The 18083-nt window shown below is 26.5% G+C and overlaps 1 protein-coding gene across 3 annotated transcripts in view; it reads right to left on the bottom strand.

The window, feature by feature from the left end:
- The window catches only part of LOC105361858 (uncharacterized), an 88280-nt gene that overhangs the window by 35292 nt on the left and 34905 nt on the right, over positions 1–18083 (bottom strand). For all 3 annotated transcript variants that reach the window (XM_011499138.1, XM_011499139.1, XM_011499140.1), the window contains exon 2: positions 4786–5145. In XM_011499138.1, coding sequence (XP_011497440.1) covers positions 4786–5145 — 360 coding nt within the window. The remainder of the gene's footprint in view (positions 1–4785; positions 5146–18083) is intronic.

The raw sequence follows: 18083 nt of genomic DNA, 5'->3' as shown, positions 1-18083 counted from the left end.
ATATATATATATATATATATATATATATATATATATATATTATAAATATAGTTAAAAATTCTTAAAAATTAGTAAATGTATTTAAGTTTATTCGATTCCGATTCATTAATATGATTAAATATATTTTAATTCTATTTGAATTTAATTGATCGATTTAATATTTCATTGATTTCTTAAAAGCTTTAAAAATATCTAAACTTTGTAATAGTAAAATATCAATATTCAAATATTTAATATTATTGAAGAGCGGCCAATCTATTTTACCATAATTAATCATTTTTGTGTTTTTAGGTGTTATAAACGAAATTACATGAAATAAGTTCACTAGTAATAGTAGAACATTATTTGTAGATCCTCGCTCTCAAAATTCTGGATTTAATGATATTTCTTGAATAACCCATCTCATTAAAAATATAATTCAGATTACTTAAATGAAATATGTATGTCTGAGAATGATTGATTTCTTATGTTACCTTGTAAAAAAAACGGTAGAAATCTTTTAGAATTAATTTTCTCGTGGTTAAATAACATTACAACCTAATTACAAATGGATATATAATTCATAATAAAAGCTTACAATTACATCTTTCATAAAAAATTAAAAAGAAAAAGCATATGAAAGCTTTGAGGTAAAATACTTCCTATGAATGATTATCATTTAAATTGAAATCAAATAATTTGGTTTCATACAATAAAACATAATTATATACTTAACTTCTAATGTATGTATAAGTAATAAAATTGTAATATATTCTAAGTTCTCTTAAAAATTGCTTTATATATTTTTTTATTAAATGATTTGGTTAATGAAATATTTGAAATATTTTTTGCTATTTAAAGACAATAAATGATTATATATTAAAAATCATAATTTTTATTCAAAATATAAACGGTATAAAATGAGTATTAAATTTCTTCAGACATTTATTTAACAAGCAAATATTAAAATACATATGAAAATTTATATTAATGTACACATATATATTTATATTACAGTACGTAATAAATAACGTAATATCATTGTAAGAATTTCCTTAACTAGATATTGCAAATTTCTTTGAAGGTGCATTTTTGTTGTACTCTATTAACTGTCATAAAATAGAAGAATATTTGATAGAATTTGTATCCATGGCGATTAATATTATATTGTAACTTATTTTTGTATTTAATTTATATTTTTTATTCTATTTATATTTAAATGTCCAGGTTTTTTTGTTGAATGTTTAAGTCTGCATTTGTATGTCAAAAAATTTTATCTCAATGAATTCTATACATTGTCAGGCTCATTTTTAATCGGATACAGATACATAAAGAGATAAATACTTTACATTTCGAATAAATAATATCGTCTATTAGATTTGATTTTAACTGAAATTCAAATTGCTCGTCAAATAATCTGAATATCGCCAATTTGATAATTAATATTTCATGTTCGTTTAAAGTTATAGATGAATACATAAATTTTCAATGTTACATACATTTAGTTACCAAGTATAAATTGCTCGGTAAGTGCAAAGGATTGCTCAAAAATTTATTTAATTAAACTATACGTAAAGCGAGAGAAATAAAATGAAGGAAATTAAAAATATAGGAAAAGAGAACGAGAGAGAGGGAAGTAGATTTTAGACTGAAGCCGCTGCCGTTATCGCCAATTTCCAGCTTGTCGCGTGGGTGTCCGCGTATTGGAAAATGGAAAGGCAAAAAGTCTTTCAGTGAGCTTCCGAGGATTTATCCGCTTGTTCTCTACTTCTCCATTTTCTTCGACTAATTAATCTTTTCTCTACCTTTTTGTTCAGCGATGTCAACGGTTTTATTCCATCCATTCTCAAGAACATTCCAGGCATATCACTACACTTTACAAGATAAAACACGTAAAGTGGAACGTTGATAACATCCACATACAGTACATGATATGATTATCGGTCTAAATTAATAAATTACACAGTACTGATATTGTGAATTTGTAATTTATTCTACAACACGATGCAACTAAATATGAAAAATTATTTTAATCCAGAAATATTGTATCAATAAAATACACACATCTAATGCTTCTAACTATACCATCCAATATATAAATTATTATAAGATTTATAGAATAATCGATTTTTAAAAATTAATAAGTTAGTCATTATTAGTGAATTTATTAAAAATGTTTAATTTGTAATCGATTACTTAAATTTTCGTTATATGTAATTAGAAGTTATACGATTAAAATTCATGGTGACTATATAAAATTTAATTTTTCATATACCCATACTTTTCCACATTATTCCTCCTCATAATGATTTGAATCTTAGAATATTAGAATATTACAATATATAATAGGCATTCGATAATGACAAAAATTAATAAAAATAAATATTTTTCTTGATTTCGTATAATTATACGTTATCGTATTATGCATTATAACTCGCGAGTTTCCCGTATTTTCATATAATATTCGTACTATTTGCCACGTGTATTGATAAGGATTTTTAAGAAAAAAACAGGATTCAATATCCTATTTTTATTGTTAAAAATATTTTTAATATAAGTTTATATAAACATAAGAATAATTAATTTTTATACGATATTGTCTATTAAAACTAAGATCTGTAACTCAGTTTTTATAAAATTTACAATTTAATAGAACAAAACTTAAATGAACTATTATCCATTAATTAACGTTAATGTCTTAAAAAATTGAAGATAACGTTGAACGATCATTTACTTTTATTGAATATAACAATCTAATGTGGTATATTAAATTTTTATTTTAATTTTTTAAAAAAAGTACAAGAAAATTAGTAAATTAAACTAAATTTTAAGGTTAATAATATTATAGGACACATGTATTAAATAATTTGCAAATTATGAAAACTACAGTTGAGTAAATAAAATACAGTAAAAGTAAAAGAAAATGTAGAAAACTTAATGAATTTAAATGTTATTAATACTTATTCTTCTTAAATTTCATTCGAAAACATTTTAAAAAAGTAAAGAAACAAGTACATGAATTAAGAATGTAAATGAAAAATGTACGTTACACTCAACACAAAAAATGAAATATCTCATTTAAGTATATCTTTATTATTTAAACATTTTTTACTCGATTTCATTCACTTGAATTTGTTAATGAAGAGTAATTATATTTAAAAGCTTGTACTTTACAATCCTAAAGCCTTAGACCGCAAATTTTTGACACCCCATTGTTATCGCCTCATTAAGAAATAAATAATACGGGTATTACAAAATACACGCAGTTACTAATATTATTTACTGACTGTAGTTTTAACTGCCTGTACATTGACGCACATAATTATTTTATTTTCCTTGGCTTGATGTTTGTTTTAATGAACGAGAATAGGGCCAAACTCAACATATGCACTCAAATTTAATAATACATCGTTTTTTATTTGGCGATTCACTTTATTATTACCGTTATTATTATATATTGTTAGCTACATTAATGTGCCAGTGAGATATTTTATTATTTATTAATTAGAAATATCATTTTTATTATGTCGTATACCTTAGATGAATATTAGTCGAACGTATATCTTTAAATGAAAATTCATATTGACTTATACAATTCTTAGAATATCCTTGGTATATTTTTATTATAATAGAAAAGTATATAAAAAGAAGAATAAGAATATTAAAAGAAAATATTATTAAATTTTCATAATGGATAAAGGATTATATTTTGAAATTATTAAACATCATGTGAAAAAAAAAACAATAAAGCGGACAAATCAAGAATAGTTGAACTATCATCATATTTAGCGTGTCGGTACATTCATAACCAATAACAGAGTGAAAAAATATTTTCTTACATTAAATTATTATAGTGATATTTCACTGAGTTCTAGATTAAATTCTTTAAACATTTTAATAAATAGTATTCTCAGTCTAATTAAAGTTACCAGAAGTATTAAAAAAGTTAAAAGGGGACCAATAAATTGAATGGAAATTATTTTTGGAAGAGCCATCATAGATTGTATTTTCAAATTTCAGCTTCCTCGCATTTTTTACTGGATAATATCTTTTATATATATAACGCTTATAAGTTTCTCTCTCTCTCTCTCTCTCTCTCTCTCTCTCTCTCTCTATCTATCTATCTCTCTCTCTCTTTGTGCATATGTCTGATCGTGTGTAAATGAGATTTATAAATACTTTAGTTTAATTATAAATATAGTTGTTATTTTTAATAATTGAAAACATCTAAACTACACTTCTAGAAGAAGAGTCAGCGTCACAAAAATATGTAATTTTGAACTTATTTACAATGTTCATAATGATATTATTGAAAATATATATTTTAGTAGAAAATTAACCGACTCAATACATATTAAACCTTCAATTTTATAACTATAGAATTATAACAAAATAACTTAATTTTCCAAAATTTGTATTTTCTTTGTAAAATATGTTTAGCTTAATAAACAGTTTCTTCTAATAGTTTTTTATTAACTGCCATATTTATCACATTAAGTTTACATCTGCTACTATACTTTCATTATCACTTAAAAGCTTAAGATGAACTAAATTTTAATACGAAATATTAAGTACATGAAATATTATACAACTGTCGATAAAACAATCGAGTAACAATTAAGTCTACCAATATAACTAAATAAATTAAACTTTTCACAAAGATATAATATATTTTTTTCATTTTAAGGTAGTTTTTCCTAGTCGTATATTCATAAGATTGTGTGCGCATTTGTGTAGTGCGCGCGCGACTGCAAGCAAGGCAATTATCAGCGATTGAAATTAAATGATATTACAATTTTTACTCACAATAAACTGTCATCGGACGTTTGGCGGAAGTTTCGTCTTCGAATGTAGAAATGAGGCATGTGTAGTTTCCACTAAGATCGATATCTGGCTGTTTCAGCTTCATAGCTCGATACATGGTATTAGGATCGTGACTAGCTTTATAATGGAGATCGATATATTTCGATGCAGGATCTATAGCCTGCGGTGCCGAACCATAAATCCATTGATATACTAGATCGAAATTGTTCAAATACCATTTGACTACGAGGCCTTTGGTCGACGTGTTTCCAAGATCGTAATCACAATCGAGAATAACGTACTCTTCTCCAACTTTTACCCCCTCAGGGATGTTGACTTTCTTAATAGCAAGCTGTAGTGACGCTGTAATGGTAAAATTTATTTTTAATATAATGAAGTATATTGAAAATTTTAAATGTATGCTTGATCACATATTTAAATTTATCTGTGCTACATTCGGAGCTACGGATTATTTACTAGAATGTTGAAATAACGGGAAAGTTTTCAATCTATTTGAAATAAAATTTTGAAAGTAAGTTAAATATTTATACAAAATATACTTGATATTAAACTGTTTAACAAAATCAGGTATGCTACGGCATGGTATGGAAATTTGAAGGAAATTGTTATATTTATTTATATTTATGATAAATGAAATAGTTCTCATTGACTGCAGAAATGTAAGTTTTTTGTTAGATACCTTCAATGACATTTTATACACACAGCTGTTTAATTTAACAACATTTTTGCATAAATTTATATAATTATGTATAATAATGTAAAGTTCAAAAATTATAAAAAAAAAAAAAGAAAAAAAAACCTCTATGTGTAACCATGTACGGTGTAAATTAAGACGAGTGAGCGCTAATGCACACGTACGTACCTGAATTATGCAATATACTTTAAGTGCTTAATGTAATCTACTCTAATTATTTTTGTAAAATATGATTTTAAGGTGAAAGCATTCTATACTACTGTGGCTGTTTGTCCAACATGCATATTATGTAAATGTTGAATATAAGAAATGGCTCATCTATCCTGATCATGCACAAATACTTTTCACTTCTCGCGTAACTATTATATATATGAAAATTCGAAAGAAGAACGGGAAGTCTACACAAATAGATTGCTCACTTTGATCATCGTTTAATAATTTTGAAGAAGGAAATTCATTAAAAGTTCAGAACTCTCAGTCAAACTTTATCTTCCATTAAATGCTTTCTGCATTCGTATTGCAAAAAAGTTTGCCATTTCTCATTATCATTATGTGTACTTTTCAGTAGGTAACGACAACTTGATTGACACATACCTTACTCGATCGCGAATTGTTAATATAAAAATATTTAATCAATTTACACGTATATGCAATTTTCGTCTTTTAGAATAATCTCTCAATTGTAGAATCAATAATATATAACATATGCTTTATGCAAATTATTATAGCTTTTTAGATACGTGAATGTAGATATATTTCAAATTGAAATAGGTTCAATATTATTTATTTAATGATTAAAATTGCTCATAAACGTAGCATTTTATTTTTATATTTAAAAGTGCTAAGGTAATTTAGTTTATTTGAAACGGAATTATTTTTTTAATTAACTTTTATTTTGTGTGCATGTGTTTGTACATGTGCATTTACATTTTTTACATGCATAAATTACATATTTACACTATGCAATATTTAAACATTTCGTCGCTATATACATTTGAAACTATTATATTAGTATGTTTAATAAACAAATATAAATAATATAATATATATATATATATACATTTTACTCGAAGAATTATTTTCTATTATTCAAATAAATATTTGTATAGCAGCAGAAATGTCACTATTTCTATGCAAGTCTTTTATCTTAGCGAGTCAATATCCAATTAACCTTTTAAGTGTCAATTTAGTACGATCGTATTAATATATTCTCTATTCCTTCATCCTCTCGATGCATGATAAAATGCAATTTACAAAGTACTGATATCCGATAATAATAAGGGAACTAAATGTAATAAAGGTATTTGCGGATCAAATTTGTGTGTAAATTTACCTACTTTTCTATAAATGCACCTAAAATTATAAATACTAAGTTTTTGCATTTTACGATAAATACATTTTAATAAAAACATATATATTTTTAATAAAGCAAACAAAAAAAATATTTAAATTGAAAAAATGATAAAACGAAAAAACTAATTCAATTCGGCTTCTGGTTGCGCTTACAAGATTTATGCAAATGTTATTAATGATTTAAATATTTATAGTATTAAATAAGCTATAATTTCAATCAACTTAATTCAATCGTTAACATCACATTATCAAAGTAATGACTATTCAATATTCAAATTTTGCTTAGCCCAATTATTATATAATAATCTCGGGACATCTAACGGGAATATATGCAAGTGCGTGCTTAACAAATTTCTGCTATTTCATACTCATATCGTAATTTCATAATACAGTAATGTTTCTATGAAAAATATAATAAAAATATAATAATTATATTTGAAAAATAGTTATTATCCTCGGTACTTCATTTTTAAATGTACAACAAATACACTGCTGTTATTTAAATTTTACTATAAATATTCGCTCGATGAATTAGTGGAAAATTACTTTTAAAAAATGCATTAAAATATATTTATATATATATGTTTTTGAATATCATTGTTGTCTTTTTAAATCATCAGTCTATATATTATACTGATAAATAATTTATACATCATGTTAAATACTTTTCTGATACTTTACGTTAACTACCTTACTAATGTATAAATAATTTATATAATAGTAATAACGACCAATTTTTTAAAAAATATTTTGATGTTTATAGAATGAAAGAATTATTATTCCACTACTATCGCTACTTTCTAATCGTTTCTGTTTATTATACCTTTACCATTGCAATTTCGAATTATACGATCCAAGTAATTTTAATAATGAATCGATATCATATATAATTATTGATTAAAAAATTATTAAATCTATTCTATCAAATATTCACAATTTCAAGTAATATTTAAAATATAAAAACAGAGCAGTTTGAATTTTTTTTGTACATAAAAACTTCTTTCATTTATGTACTGTAACTTTGATGAATAATAAAAACAATAATAATAATCATTACATGCAACATATTCAGACGAAATTTTGATTCCTTTCGGAAATATTGTCATATTAAATGAAAAAACTTGTATATACTATGAACGTACATTATTTAATGATAGATTATTTTTACTGTGGAAGTCGGTAGATTAAAATTCTTCGTAGTTCGTAGCTATTAGAATAAATTTTAGACTATTTGATTACAGATTTTTATTACATTTGTGGTTAAAAATTTTTCTTTTAAATATTAAAAATTTTACTAACTGTACATCACTTACATCCTAATTTATTAATCACGAAATTCATTATGAAGTTATTTTAAAGAAATAATTATTTGATTACTATTCTTTACGATTGCTACAATTTAATTTTACTACAGTTATGGCTAACAGTACACGCCAACAATCAACTAGATTTAGTTTTCAAAACTGCATAACTTGATTATAAATTACTATATATAAGGTTGTTCATTGCCAGATGGCGCCAAGATAGTGAATCCCAACGTAAAGATTTATTTATTTCATTATTTATATTGTCACGAAATTTATTTGTATTCTTTTTATTAATTGTTACCGCTAGGAATTATAAAAATTTTATTTTTAAATAGAAAGAGAGAGAGAGAGAGAGAGAGAGAGAGAGAGGGGGAGAGAGAGAGAGAGAGAGAGACAAGATTTTGAAATTTATTCGCCTTAATGTAATATAAATCAAGCTATTAAAAAAAATTAATTCTAAATATTATTCTGACATAAATAATCATCCCTCATCTCGTAGGAGTTATTTCTTACAGCTCTTCAAATATAATTGAATAATTAATACGGATTATTATTATTTAAAATATTTAGATAATTTTTTTGCTTCATCATCGCTTCCGATGTTTTATATTTTGAAAATAATAATTAGACTATTTGACAACCATTTTCTAAAATATACTATATTATCTTGCTCAGGAAAAATGTAATATTCTTAATTATTCATTCCAAGATTAATAATTTACAATATTTTGGTACGGCGAAACTAATTGTGCATTGTTGCAATAATAATAATATGTACCTGTTACAATTCAATCCTTTCTAGTAAATTAACCTGTCTTACATACATGATTGATAATAATTATTAATTTATTATATTTTAAAATTATTTGCATGTTTACATACATATATATATATATATATATATATATGTGTGTGTGTGTGTGTGTGTGTGTGTGTGTGTTTCTATTCTATACTAAATACAGATTTCATGCTGCGTTTCTTCTTCCTTTCTATTCATATTGCAGGTATGTATGAATAAAATGATAAACTGTGCATTCCGCTGTTTCTATCAAAGTTTGCCACTGCAAATTTCAGACGGACTCGAATTATTTTGCATGTACACTTCCCATCGTTTCTTTTTATTTCGTCCGAAATCAACGTCGAAAAGCCAAGTGTGGAAGGTAGCCAGCAGGATGTACGGACCAATACTCGAGGGCGAGTATTTCTGACAGATCAGAACATATGTTTCGCTATCCATTTATCGCCCTTCCGTCAGCTCACAATATTCATTTCTAAGCGTAACGTCGATGAAAGCTTAGGGTGGATATAAATTTGTGCGTTTTTTTACAAACTTTTTGTCAATATCGATTGCTACTTGCGCGCGCACGCACACACAGAGAGAGAGAGAGAGAGAGAGAGAGAGAGAGAGACAGACACAGACACGCGCACGCACGCACGCACGCACGCACTCACTCACTCACGCGTACATAAGGACATTTATTTAACACGTGGATTTATTTTTTAAATTCGTTTCAAAATACATTGAGCCTAAAGATAAATGCTTCGTATTAGAGGCAGACTGTTGTGAAAAATTGTCTCCAAACATGATACAAAAGAATAATGGTAATTAATATGTGTAATTATAAATGTAGTTCACAATAAATTTCATCGAAGGAATAATTAAATAAAATGTTGTAATCTCACCGTTTGGAATTAAAAGTCAATATAGTTTTAAAAATATTTACTTGATACCGCAGTAAAAATGTACCATAGTTCAATTTATCAAATTTTATCTTTTACCCAAACGTCCAGTCAAGCTTGAGATACTAACTATTTTTACATATTAGGTCAATGAGTCACACTACGTATATTCAAGTATTTTCTTATATTGTTCTAATACTGAAATTAAATGTATTATTCATTTATCACCTTTTGATTTCATACAACGCGCAACGCACAAATGTCAAGCATCAATTATATTAAACAATTACATTTAACAATACTTTTGCGTGCTGTGCAATATTTTATTTTATAAAGCTCGAAAGGAATGTATGAATCATAATATGAAACTTGACAATAACTGGAGTCTCATAGAATGTTAAAGATAACTCCTTCTGCTATCTCGAACTACATAAATCCGCTCCCATTCAATGAAATGGGCGCTATTTTTCAAGTGCTTAATTTAAATATAGATATACCGAATAGAATTAAGGAAATATTTTAAACTAATGCAGATTGTAAATTTTCTCGCCCGTATTAATAAAAAGTAATATAATAGCAGAGCATTTGAAATTCCTCGAAAATGTGCTATCGGGTTAAAAAGTTTTTCGCTCAAACACCTAAGTCGCTGCCTACGTATTGTCCGTCCTCGTGTCAGTCCACTATCAATAACCGGCCACAATTCTAATGTACCCGTCCGAAAGGTACAAGTGCAATGCATAGACCCATCATTCACTCGAAACCCATATACGCATGCACACGAGCAACAGTCTTTAAAGGGAGCTGTGCGATTAGTAAGGTGTCGGCGCTGATTAAGTTAGTTGCATGCGAAACACCAAGTATATATTTTAAGTCAACTGGGGTAGATAAAGAAGCCTTCCTTGACCATTTTCAAAAGATGGTGACCTACCACGCTCCTTCATGATTATCCCCTTTTCCTAAATTTCGCCTTGACTAATGAGACACGATTTATCATAATTGATATGGAGATTGCAATCCTAATACGTGTATATATGTAAGTAGGATGAGTATGTTTCAAAAGCTAAGAGGACGCGAATTGATATTAACTATGGCGGATCTACGATCGATCGCAACTATCTTATACGAATTATTAGGCAGACAAATGATAATAAAGATACACAGAGTCCAATTAACATTAATTCGATCGTGAAATTTCAATTTTCTTACTTCATCAAGGATAAAAAATATATATTATACGTTAGTTATCTTGCATTCTCGATTTCTATAATTTTGTAAAATAAATTATCGACAACAATTAATATAATCTATGAACTCAACTTAATCGTTTTATTACCTAATCGATATATTCGTTTATTATGAAATAATATAAGATAATAATAATATTAAATATATTATATTTAAAGTAGTATTAATAAAATGTATTAAAAGCAGCGAAACAACTGTTTAGGTTCGTAAGAAAAACGGGACTTAACGATCGACTTTATCTGTTAATGAGTTAATGATTCTGGTGTGTATGAATGTAAATTTGAATGTAAAAATGAATATAAAAATGAGTAAAGATATTAAAAAAAAATATAAATGATAAAGATAATAATAATCATTCGTATCATTTATATCATTTATAAGATCTGAATTTACTTTACTATATCAATTAGATCATTTTTAGCACTACGATTTTGTATAGAGTAAAACTATTATATATATATATATATATATATATATATACTTATTTTATAGTTATATACTTATAAAGTTATATGCTTATATACAAAGTCTATTACTACTATGTATATTACAGTTTTTTTTTTCAACAATCTTATGTGAAGCCTTGTATTTATGTTGATACTTTTATACAACGAAATTTCTATTTAACAACTTTATTACGAACTTATAAGTATAAATATCACTATACAATATACATGTAATACGAAGAATTATGAATATCATTTTGCATACCTTTCAAATTCAAAATAATATAATGTATGTAATAAGTATGACAAGTATAACAATTATGACTTTTTTTAATAAATTTTTTGGTAGTTTATTTTCGATTGTAATTACGATTAATATTATTATTATCGTTGTTTGCTAGCGTTAGATGCTATTATCAGTAAAAATTTATTTCAATCTAAAAAAGGTTTAATGGGTTAATCAGCAAAAAACCACAATTAAAAATACGTATATGCTTTTCAAAAGAGCATCAGACAGTGATATTAAAAAGCCATTAATGCGTAATGCAATTTACCCCTTACGAGCTCTGACGAGTCTTCGTTTAAGTGCTTCATTAACGAATCAATACAGCCGCTTTATATAGTAAACACCTGCACCGTCGGCACATATGAACTTACTTAACAAAACGACACCTTCTTCCTGATCGGCCCCCTGCCCCGCCACCAAGCCCAACTATACCGATACCACTTGACGAGAGAAAGAATGCATCCATATACGGTAATCGCGAACGAGTAGTCGAAGAAAAGAATACGAATCGACCGTGCAAGACTCATTGTGCACTTATCCATGTCTTTTTTCTCCTTCGTTCGCTATGTTATTCTTTTCTAGACCATTTTCCTCTCATTCATCAGCCCTTTTCCTTTGCCTCAAACGTATATGCATTCGCATGTGACTCTCCCTCAATCCCGTTCTCTCTATTCCTTTCATACTTACATTTATACATACATACATATGCATACGTACATGCATTTTTTTTTCTCGCTTTAGATCGTGTCCCCCCTCATTCTATATCACTCAAACTCGTTTTATCTTTTTCCCTATCCATAAGGATTTCTTCCCACACTTTTTCAAGCTAAATCTCACTTTCTCGCACGATTCCCTATACATCGCTCGTTTGTTCATTCTCACCCCCACCCCCTTAACAAACAAACAAACACACACACACACGCGCGCGCGCGCGCGCACACACACATTCTCACTCTCTCTCTCTCTCTCTCTCTCTCTCTCTCTCTTTCTACTAGTATCGTTCAGTGATATACTCATTTATCAAATATAAGCGTGAGCAATGCATTCGTTATCATATCGTGCATGGTAAATCGTATTATTGACACGAGTAAGTTGAGAACTGCAAAATGTATTCGCCTAAATAAAATAGTCTCTTTTAGGCGTTAAGAATAATAGGTTTTTAAATTGATTTAACGACTTAGTCGAATATAATTTCACATCTGCCTATGATCTTCGATGTATGCGAGTAATAAATGAGTAATAAATAACAAATATGTAGATTAATAATGCCTCTCATTTTATTTTTAATAATAAATATTTCCTTTATAGATTATATACCAATACATCGATTTATCGTTGATCTTCTAACCTTTTATCAGCATTATTTTATAAAATAAATACTTATTTAAATTGTTACGTATAATGTACATATAATAAAAACTAATAAATTGCAATCCCAACCAATTGCTGATTTGAATAATAATTGAATTTGTAATGTTAAATGTGTTCATCACAGATTTATAATGTGTGTGCGTGTACATAAGTATGAGTGCATTGCATCTACAATATTTTTCATTCTAGAATATATATATATATATATATATTTTTTTTTTAAATTAAATAGATTATTATTAAATAAATAAATATTGAATTATATAATGAATTTTATATATTATATAATTAAGCAATTTCAATATAATTTAGTGAATTAAATGAACATGTAATCGATTTTTGTTCTATATTATAAGCATAACTCTATACACTTCCTAGTAAATTATATTAACACACAAAATACTGCAAAAAATACAACCTGTATAAATAAAAAGAAAATAGAGAATTAAGATGAAAGAATAGAAACACTTTTAGTATAATGATGTGTACAAATTATCAATAAACATCAACTATTATAAAAAAGAGCATATTATTAACCGAGAAAAGATGAAATTATATGGCAAAAGAAAAGGTGAATAAAAAATAGGAAGAATAGAACGTGAAATATAGAATATTGTAGATAGCAATAGGACAGATAACAATGGTAATAGCTATGCTACAACATTTGAATACTGATCACTATAGATAGGAATAAATCGGTGGAAGAGTGTGTTATGACTATCGAGTTGCATTGAAATAACAGACTATAGGAAAGAAAAAAGTATCCGAAAAAGTAATACATAATTTTAAAAAATTCGAAAATACAACTGAATTAATTCCAAAGTTCGAGAAATTAATCGTAAATGCGCCACTATATACAATAAAGGCGAGATTTTTAGTATTGCAATGATAATTTTAAACTGCAAAAAAGTTGCTGATAAATAATTAATATTGGCAGTTAGTAGGTAAAAGTATAAAGCTAATTTGTGCTTGATTTCTCATATTGGAATAATTGTCAATGACTTTACGATGCATTTCCAAGCCACATTTCGAATACCAATTAAATAATGCATATGAAGATACATAGAGACAAAAGCTTCGTTATCATAAGTCTGACGGACTTTACATACAAATTAATATACGGTTATGTTATTAACCGTTTTATTAACTTATTTTGATATTGATGATAAGATACATTATATATAAGCGACTAGATATTAAAAATAAATTGCCACCTTTAATCGACTTTTCTTCTTCTTTTTTTTTTTTTTTTTTTTTTTTTTTTTTATAATGTTACGGTATGAATTAATTACACATTCGAGTATTACTTTTATATTATTAATGTATTATTGTCATATTATTTAATCAATTATAATTAAATTTTATTGATTAAATATATTAAAGTATGAGTTTAAAAATGGGAAGAAAGATTAATACTATTTGCAGAGTTTTATTTTCAACCGAAAGTATATCGTTCATTTATTTCATACTCAGTTTTTAATATAAAATTAAAAGTTTTCGTATCGACGATAGATAATCATAAGCGATGATGCAAAATTCATATAAAAATGAATCCTCTTTCTTATATTACATATAGTCATATGATGAATATTTTATTTTAACTTAATTTATATTTACGTCTATTAATGAATTAAGATGACTTTTTATATCAAATATCGATACAATTAAAAAAATTAATTAATATTGTATCAATGCATACAACAAATTTCATTATTTGCTCATCAAATTTTTCTCTTCAACTTTCGAGAGTTTTTTTTATTAAAAAATTTGTCTGATAAGTACGGAAGATTTTCATACAAAATTGTATAATTTTAAGTCATTCTCTATGTTGTTTAATACAGATAAGTAAAATTTGATATTATAATTTAAATTAAATTTTACCAAGTCAAATGTAAATACGCAAAAATTTCTTAAATACTGTTATATAAGCTCATTGCATATACTAATGGTATATTTAAATTATACGTAAGATCGAAAAAAAAAAAAAAATAAAAAAAATAAAGAGAATAAAATTACAGTTCACTTGGTTATTTTATTGTTTTTAACTTTACCACAAAATGCATAGTGAACAAAGTTTGTTATATTAAAATGAACTTATGCTTTCAAATATTCAGCATCGTTGCAGAGTAAAACAAATGTGTTCATTATATAGTTAATATTTTTATAGTGTAAGTAAGATACCAATTTCAAAAACATCCATTTACTGCGTAGTTCTTTAGCTTTCTTTTCTTTCTTTTGTCCCCTCCACTCGCTATAACACTCACAATCTCACTTTCTCTCTTTTTCTCTATCGATCTCTCTTTTATATTATCCCTTTTTTCTGTCTTTCATAGTGTAAGCTCTTACCAGTAGAATATCATCCTTAGCATTCTCATTTTTAATGTCTAAAGGAAGTCTGAGCGGCTAAGGGAGTAAAATAAATTTTAGATATAGGATATTTTATGTTCATCTCAAACTAATTTCTAACAAAGGTGGTATTATCCTAAAACGCTGCTTACTGCTAGGCGCTTCGACATTTATATATACATATTTGTGTATTCAAGCTTAAAATAAAACTTTCTTTAATAAACTACATCATCGACTTTTCAATCATGTTTTAGTGCGCGTACTTTAACACCTGTTCTTTACGTAGAGTTATTATTACGAAAAGGATGGAAAATTTGAAAAACATCTCATTAATCACCCATATTATATTCTAAATTAGTATGTTATTATTGACTATTTTTGACTAATAAAATATGTACATTAAATATTCAGCTCGTGAAAAATATTAAATAATAAATATCAAAAAATATAAAACGATAAATATTAAAAATATATAATTGCACAATTAAAAGAAAATTAATTTCCATAGTGGAATCTTTGAAATAAAATAATTATAGTGTTAAAAAAAATACATATTGATAATTCAAATTTTCATTTAAAATTTTTATTTATTTATTTATTTTTTTTTTTTTTTTTGACATATTTATTGTAATTCGATAAATGAACGTTAACTTACATTAGTATAATAGAGAATTATATGAATGAGAAAAGAAAATAATAATAGTAATTGTTGATGTATAGTAAATGATGAATAGTAAATGGGAAAATTATTGTTGTAACAATGTAGTTCATTCGGTACTTTCGTAGATCAAAGAATTATGTGAATTGAAATTTTATAATTGCTTAATTTATTGTAAAACTTTACTAAGATTCACATTCATATTACTTATTATTATTTATTCGCGATAGGTCGCACATGAAAATGCAGCCATTTAGTCTAGAAAAATTTTGTTTTGAAGCTAATACTTAACTCTAATTTAATCACTTGGAAAATATAAGAGACAAAATTATCTTGCTTAATTTATGAATATTATTACTATAAAAATTTGTATTTCTGCCACTATTATAATTCTAGATACTATTCTAAGTGTTTTTTGGAGCAAATTTTATATCAAATTTCGTTATTATTTAGTAATTATAAACACTGTTATGATAATTAAGACGCTTGACTAGCAGGTTTTTTGCTCCACCATATCTGGAAAAATGGAACAGTACTTGTTTTTAATGATGCTGGCTTGGGTTATTCAGTTTTGTTGAAATGTATTTGCGATCGGCGTCGTTGATACGGCCTCTTAGATCCTGAGCTTTTTACAGCCTCGATATCAATACGCCCAAAGTCTTCCAGCTTACGCTTTTAATGTACTTGAATGTCGGTTCTTAAGATTTATTAAGAAATGGCGAGGACTGCAGGTGTACGACCGCGCAGAGAAATCCCTTTTTGTGAATAATAATAATTTTTCATTTCATTTTTTTACATTATCCTAATAATACGCAAATGCTAGATATAAAAGAAAAAGACACATCGCATAGAGATTGCAGAAATTATAAGCATGTCGATGTTGTATAGATAGATACTCTATATTTCATAAATAATGAACTATAATATGCTATAGTTCATTGCATATCGTTTAATGTATAGATTTTCTTGTGTTTATATCATACAATATAATTATGAGAGGGAAAAATTATCAAATTGGCATACATCTCATGGCATGAAAAATATTAATTTATTTCATATACTTTCAGGTATTTTAATAATCACTCAGTAATATTTTGATAATAATAGCTTTCATCGTAAAAAAATATTCATTTAATTCGTTTAATCGACTCTTAAGATATTTATATAATTTTCATTCAGCATTTCTATATATTAAATACTATTATACTTTAATACTCTTCTGATGAAAAGCAACATTTGTCCATTCAGTAAATTCTACATAATACGTAGAAAAGATTAATTTTCAGCGAGACATTGTTAAGTAAAACCCAATAATACAAAGGTGTATAAAGAAAATATTTTTAAATTGCAATTAATTTACTTATGACTATAATTCAAAAATTAAATATACATCTTATCACATTATTAGCATTAATCGTACATATGATATATTAAAGAAATTAGCATATTCGTTTAATTGGTTAAGTTTTGAATTGCTAGTAGCTAAGACGAGTCGATAATTGAACTCTAAAAAATGCTCTAATTGACAAAATTTATCAGCACTCCTTCAATTGTAGTAAAATTTATTCTAGATAAAGGATTTTGCGTACATGTCCAATTAAAATAATATAAGAAACTGTATTTGTCGGCCAATTTGTTTTCAGTGAAGCTGGTACATATGTAAGCCACAAGTAACACGCGTCATGCATCAATTCGCTCTGACCACGCCTCGGTAAACTAAAGTGTTATTCTATTTCTCTCTGTTGCTTTCAGAAATGAATCGAGGGCTGTACCGTGTGAGTTCGGACTTGGACAATTTACCGCTGCGCATCTGTAATGCTCTATAAGCAGATCAGTTTGTCGTGTACGGAAGGGGTTAACTGGTTATTTGGGCGAGTCAGCGATAGCTTTGCTG

Source organism: Ceratosolen solmsi, unplaced genomic scaffold (genome assembly GCF_000503995.2).
Source record: "Ceratosolen solmsi marchali unplaced genomic scaffold, CerSol_1.0 scaffold2, whole genome shotgun sequence".
Lineage (NCBI taxonomy): Eukaryota > Metazoa > Arthropoda > Insecta > Hymenoptera > Agaonidae > Ceratosolen > Ceratosolen solmsi.
The sequence above is the reverse complement of the archived record's forward strand: the minus strand, read 5'-3'. Positions and strand labels throughout refer to the sequence as shown.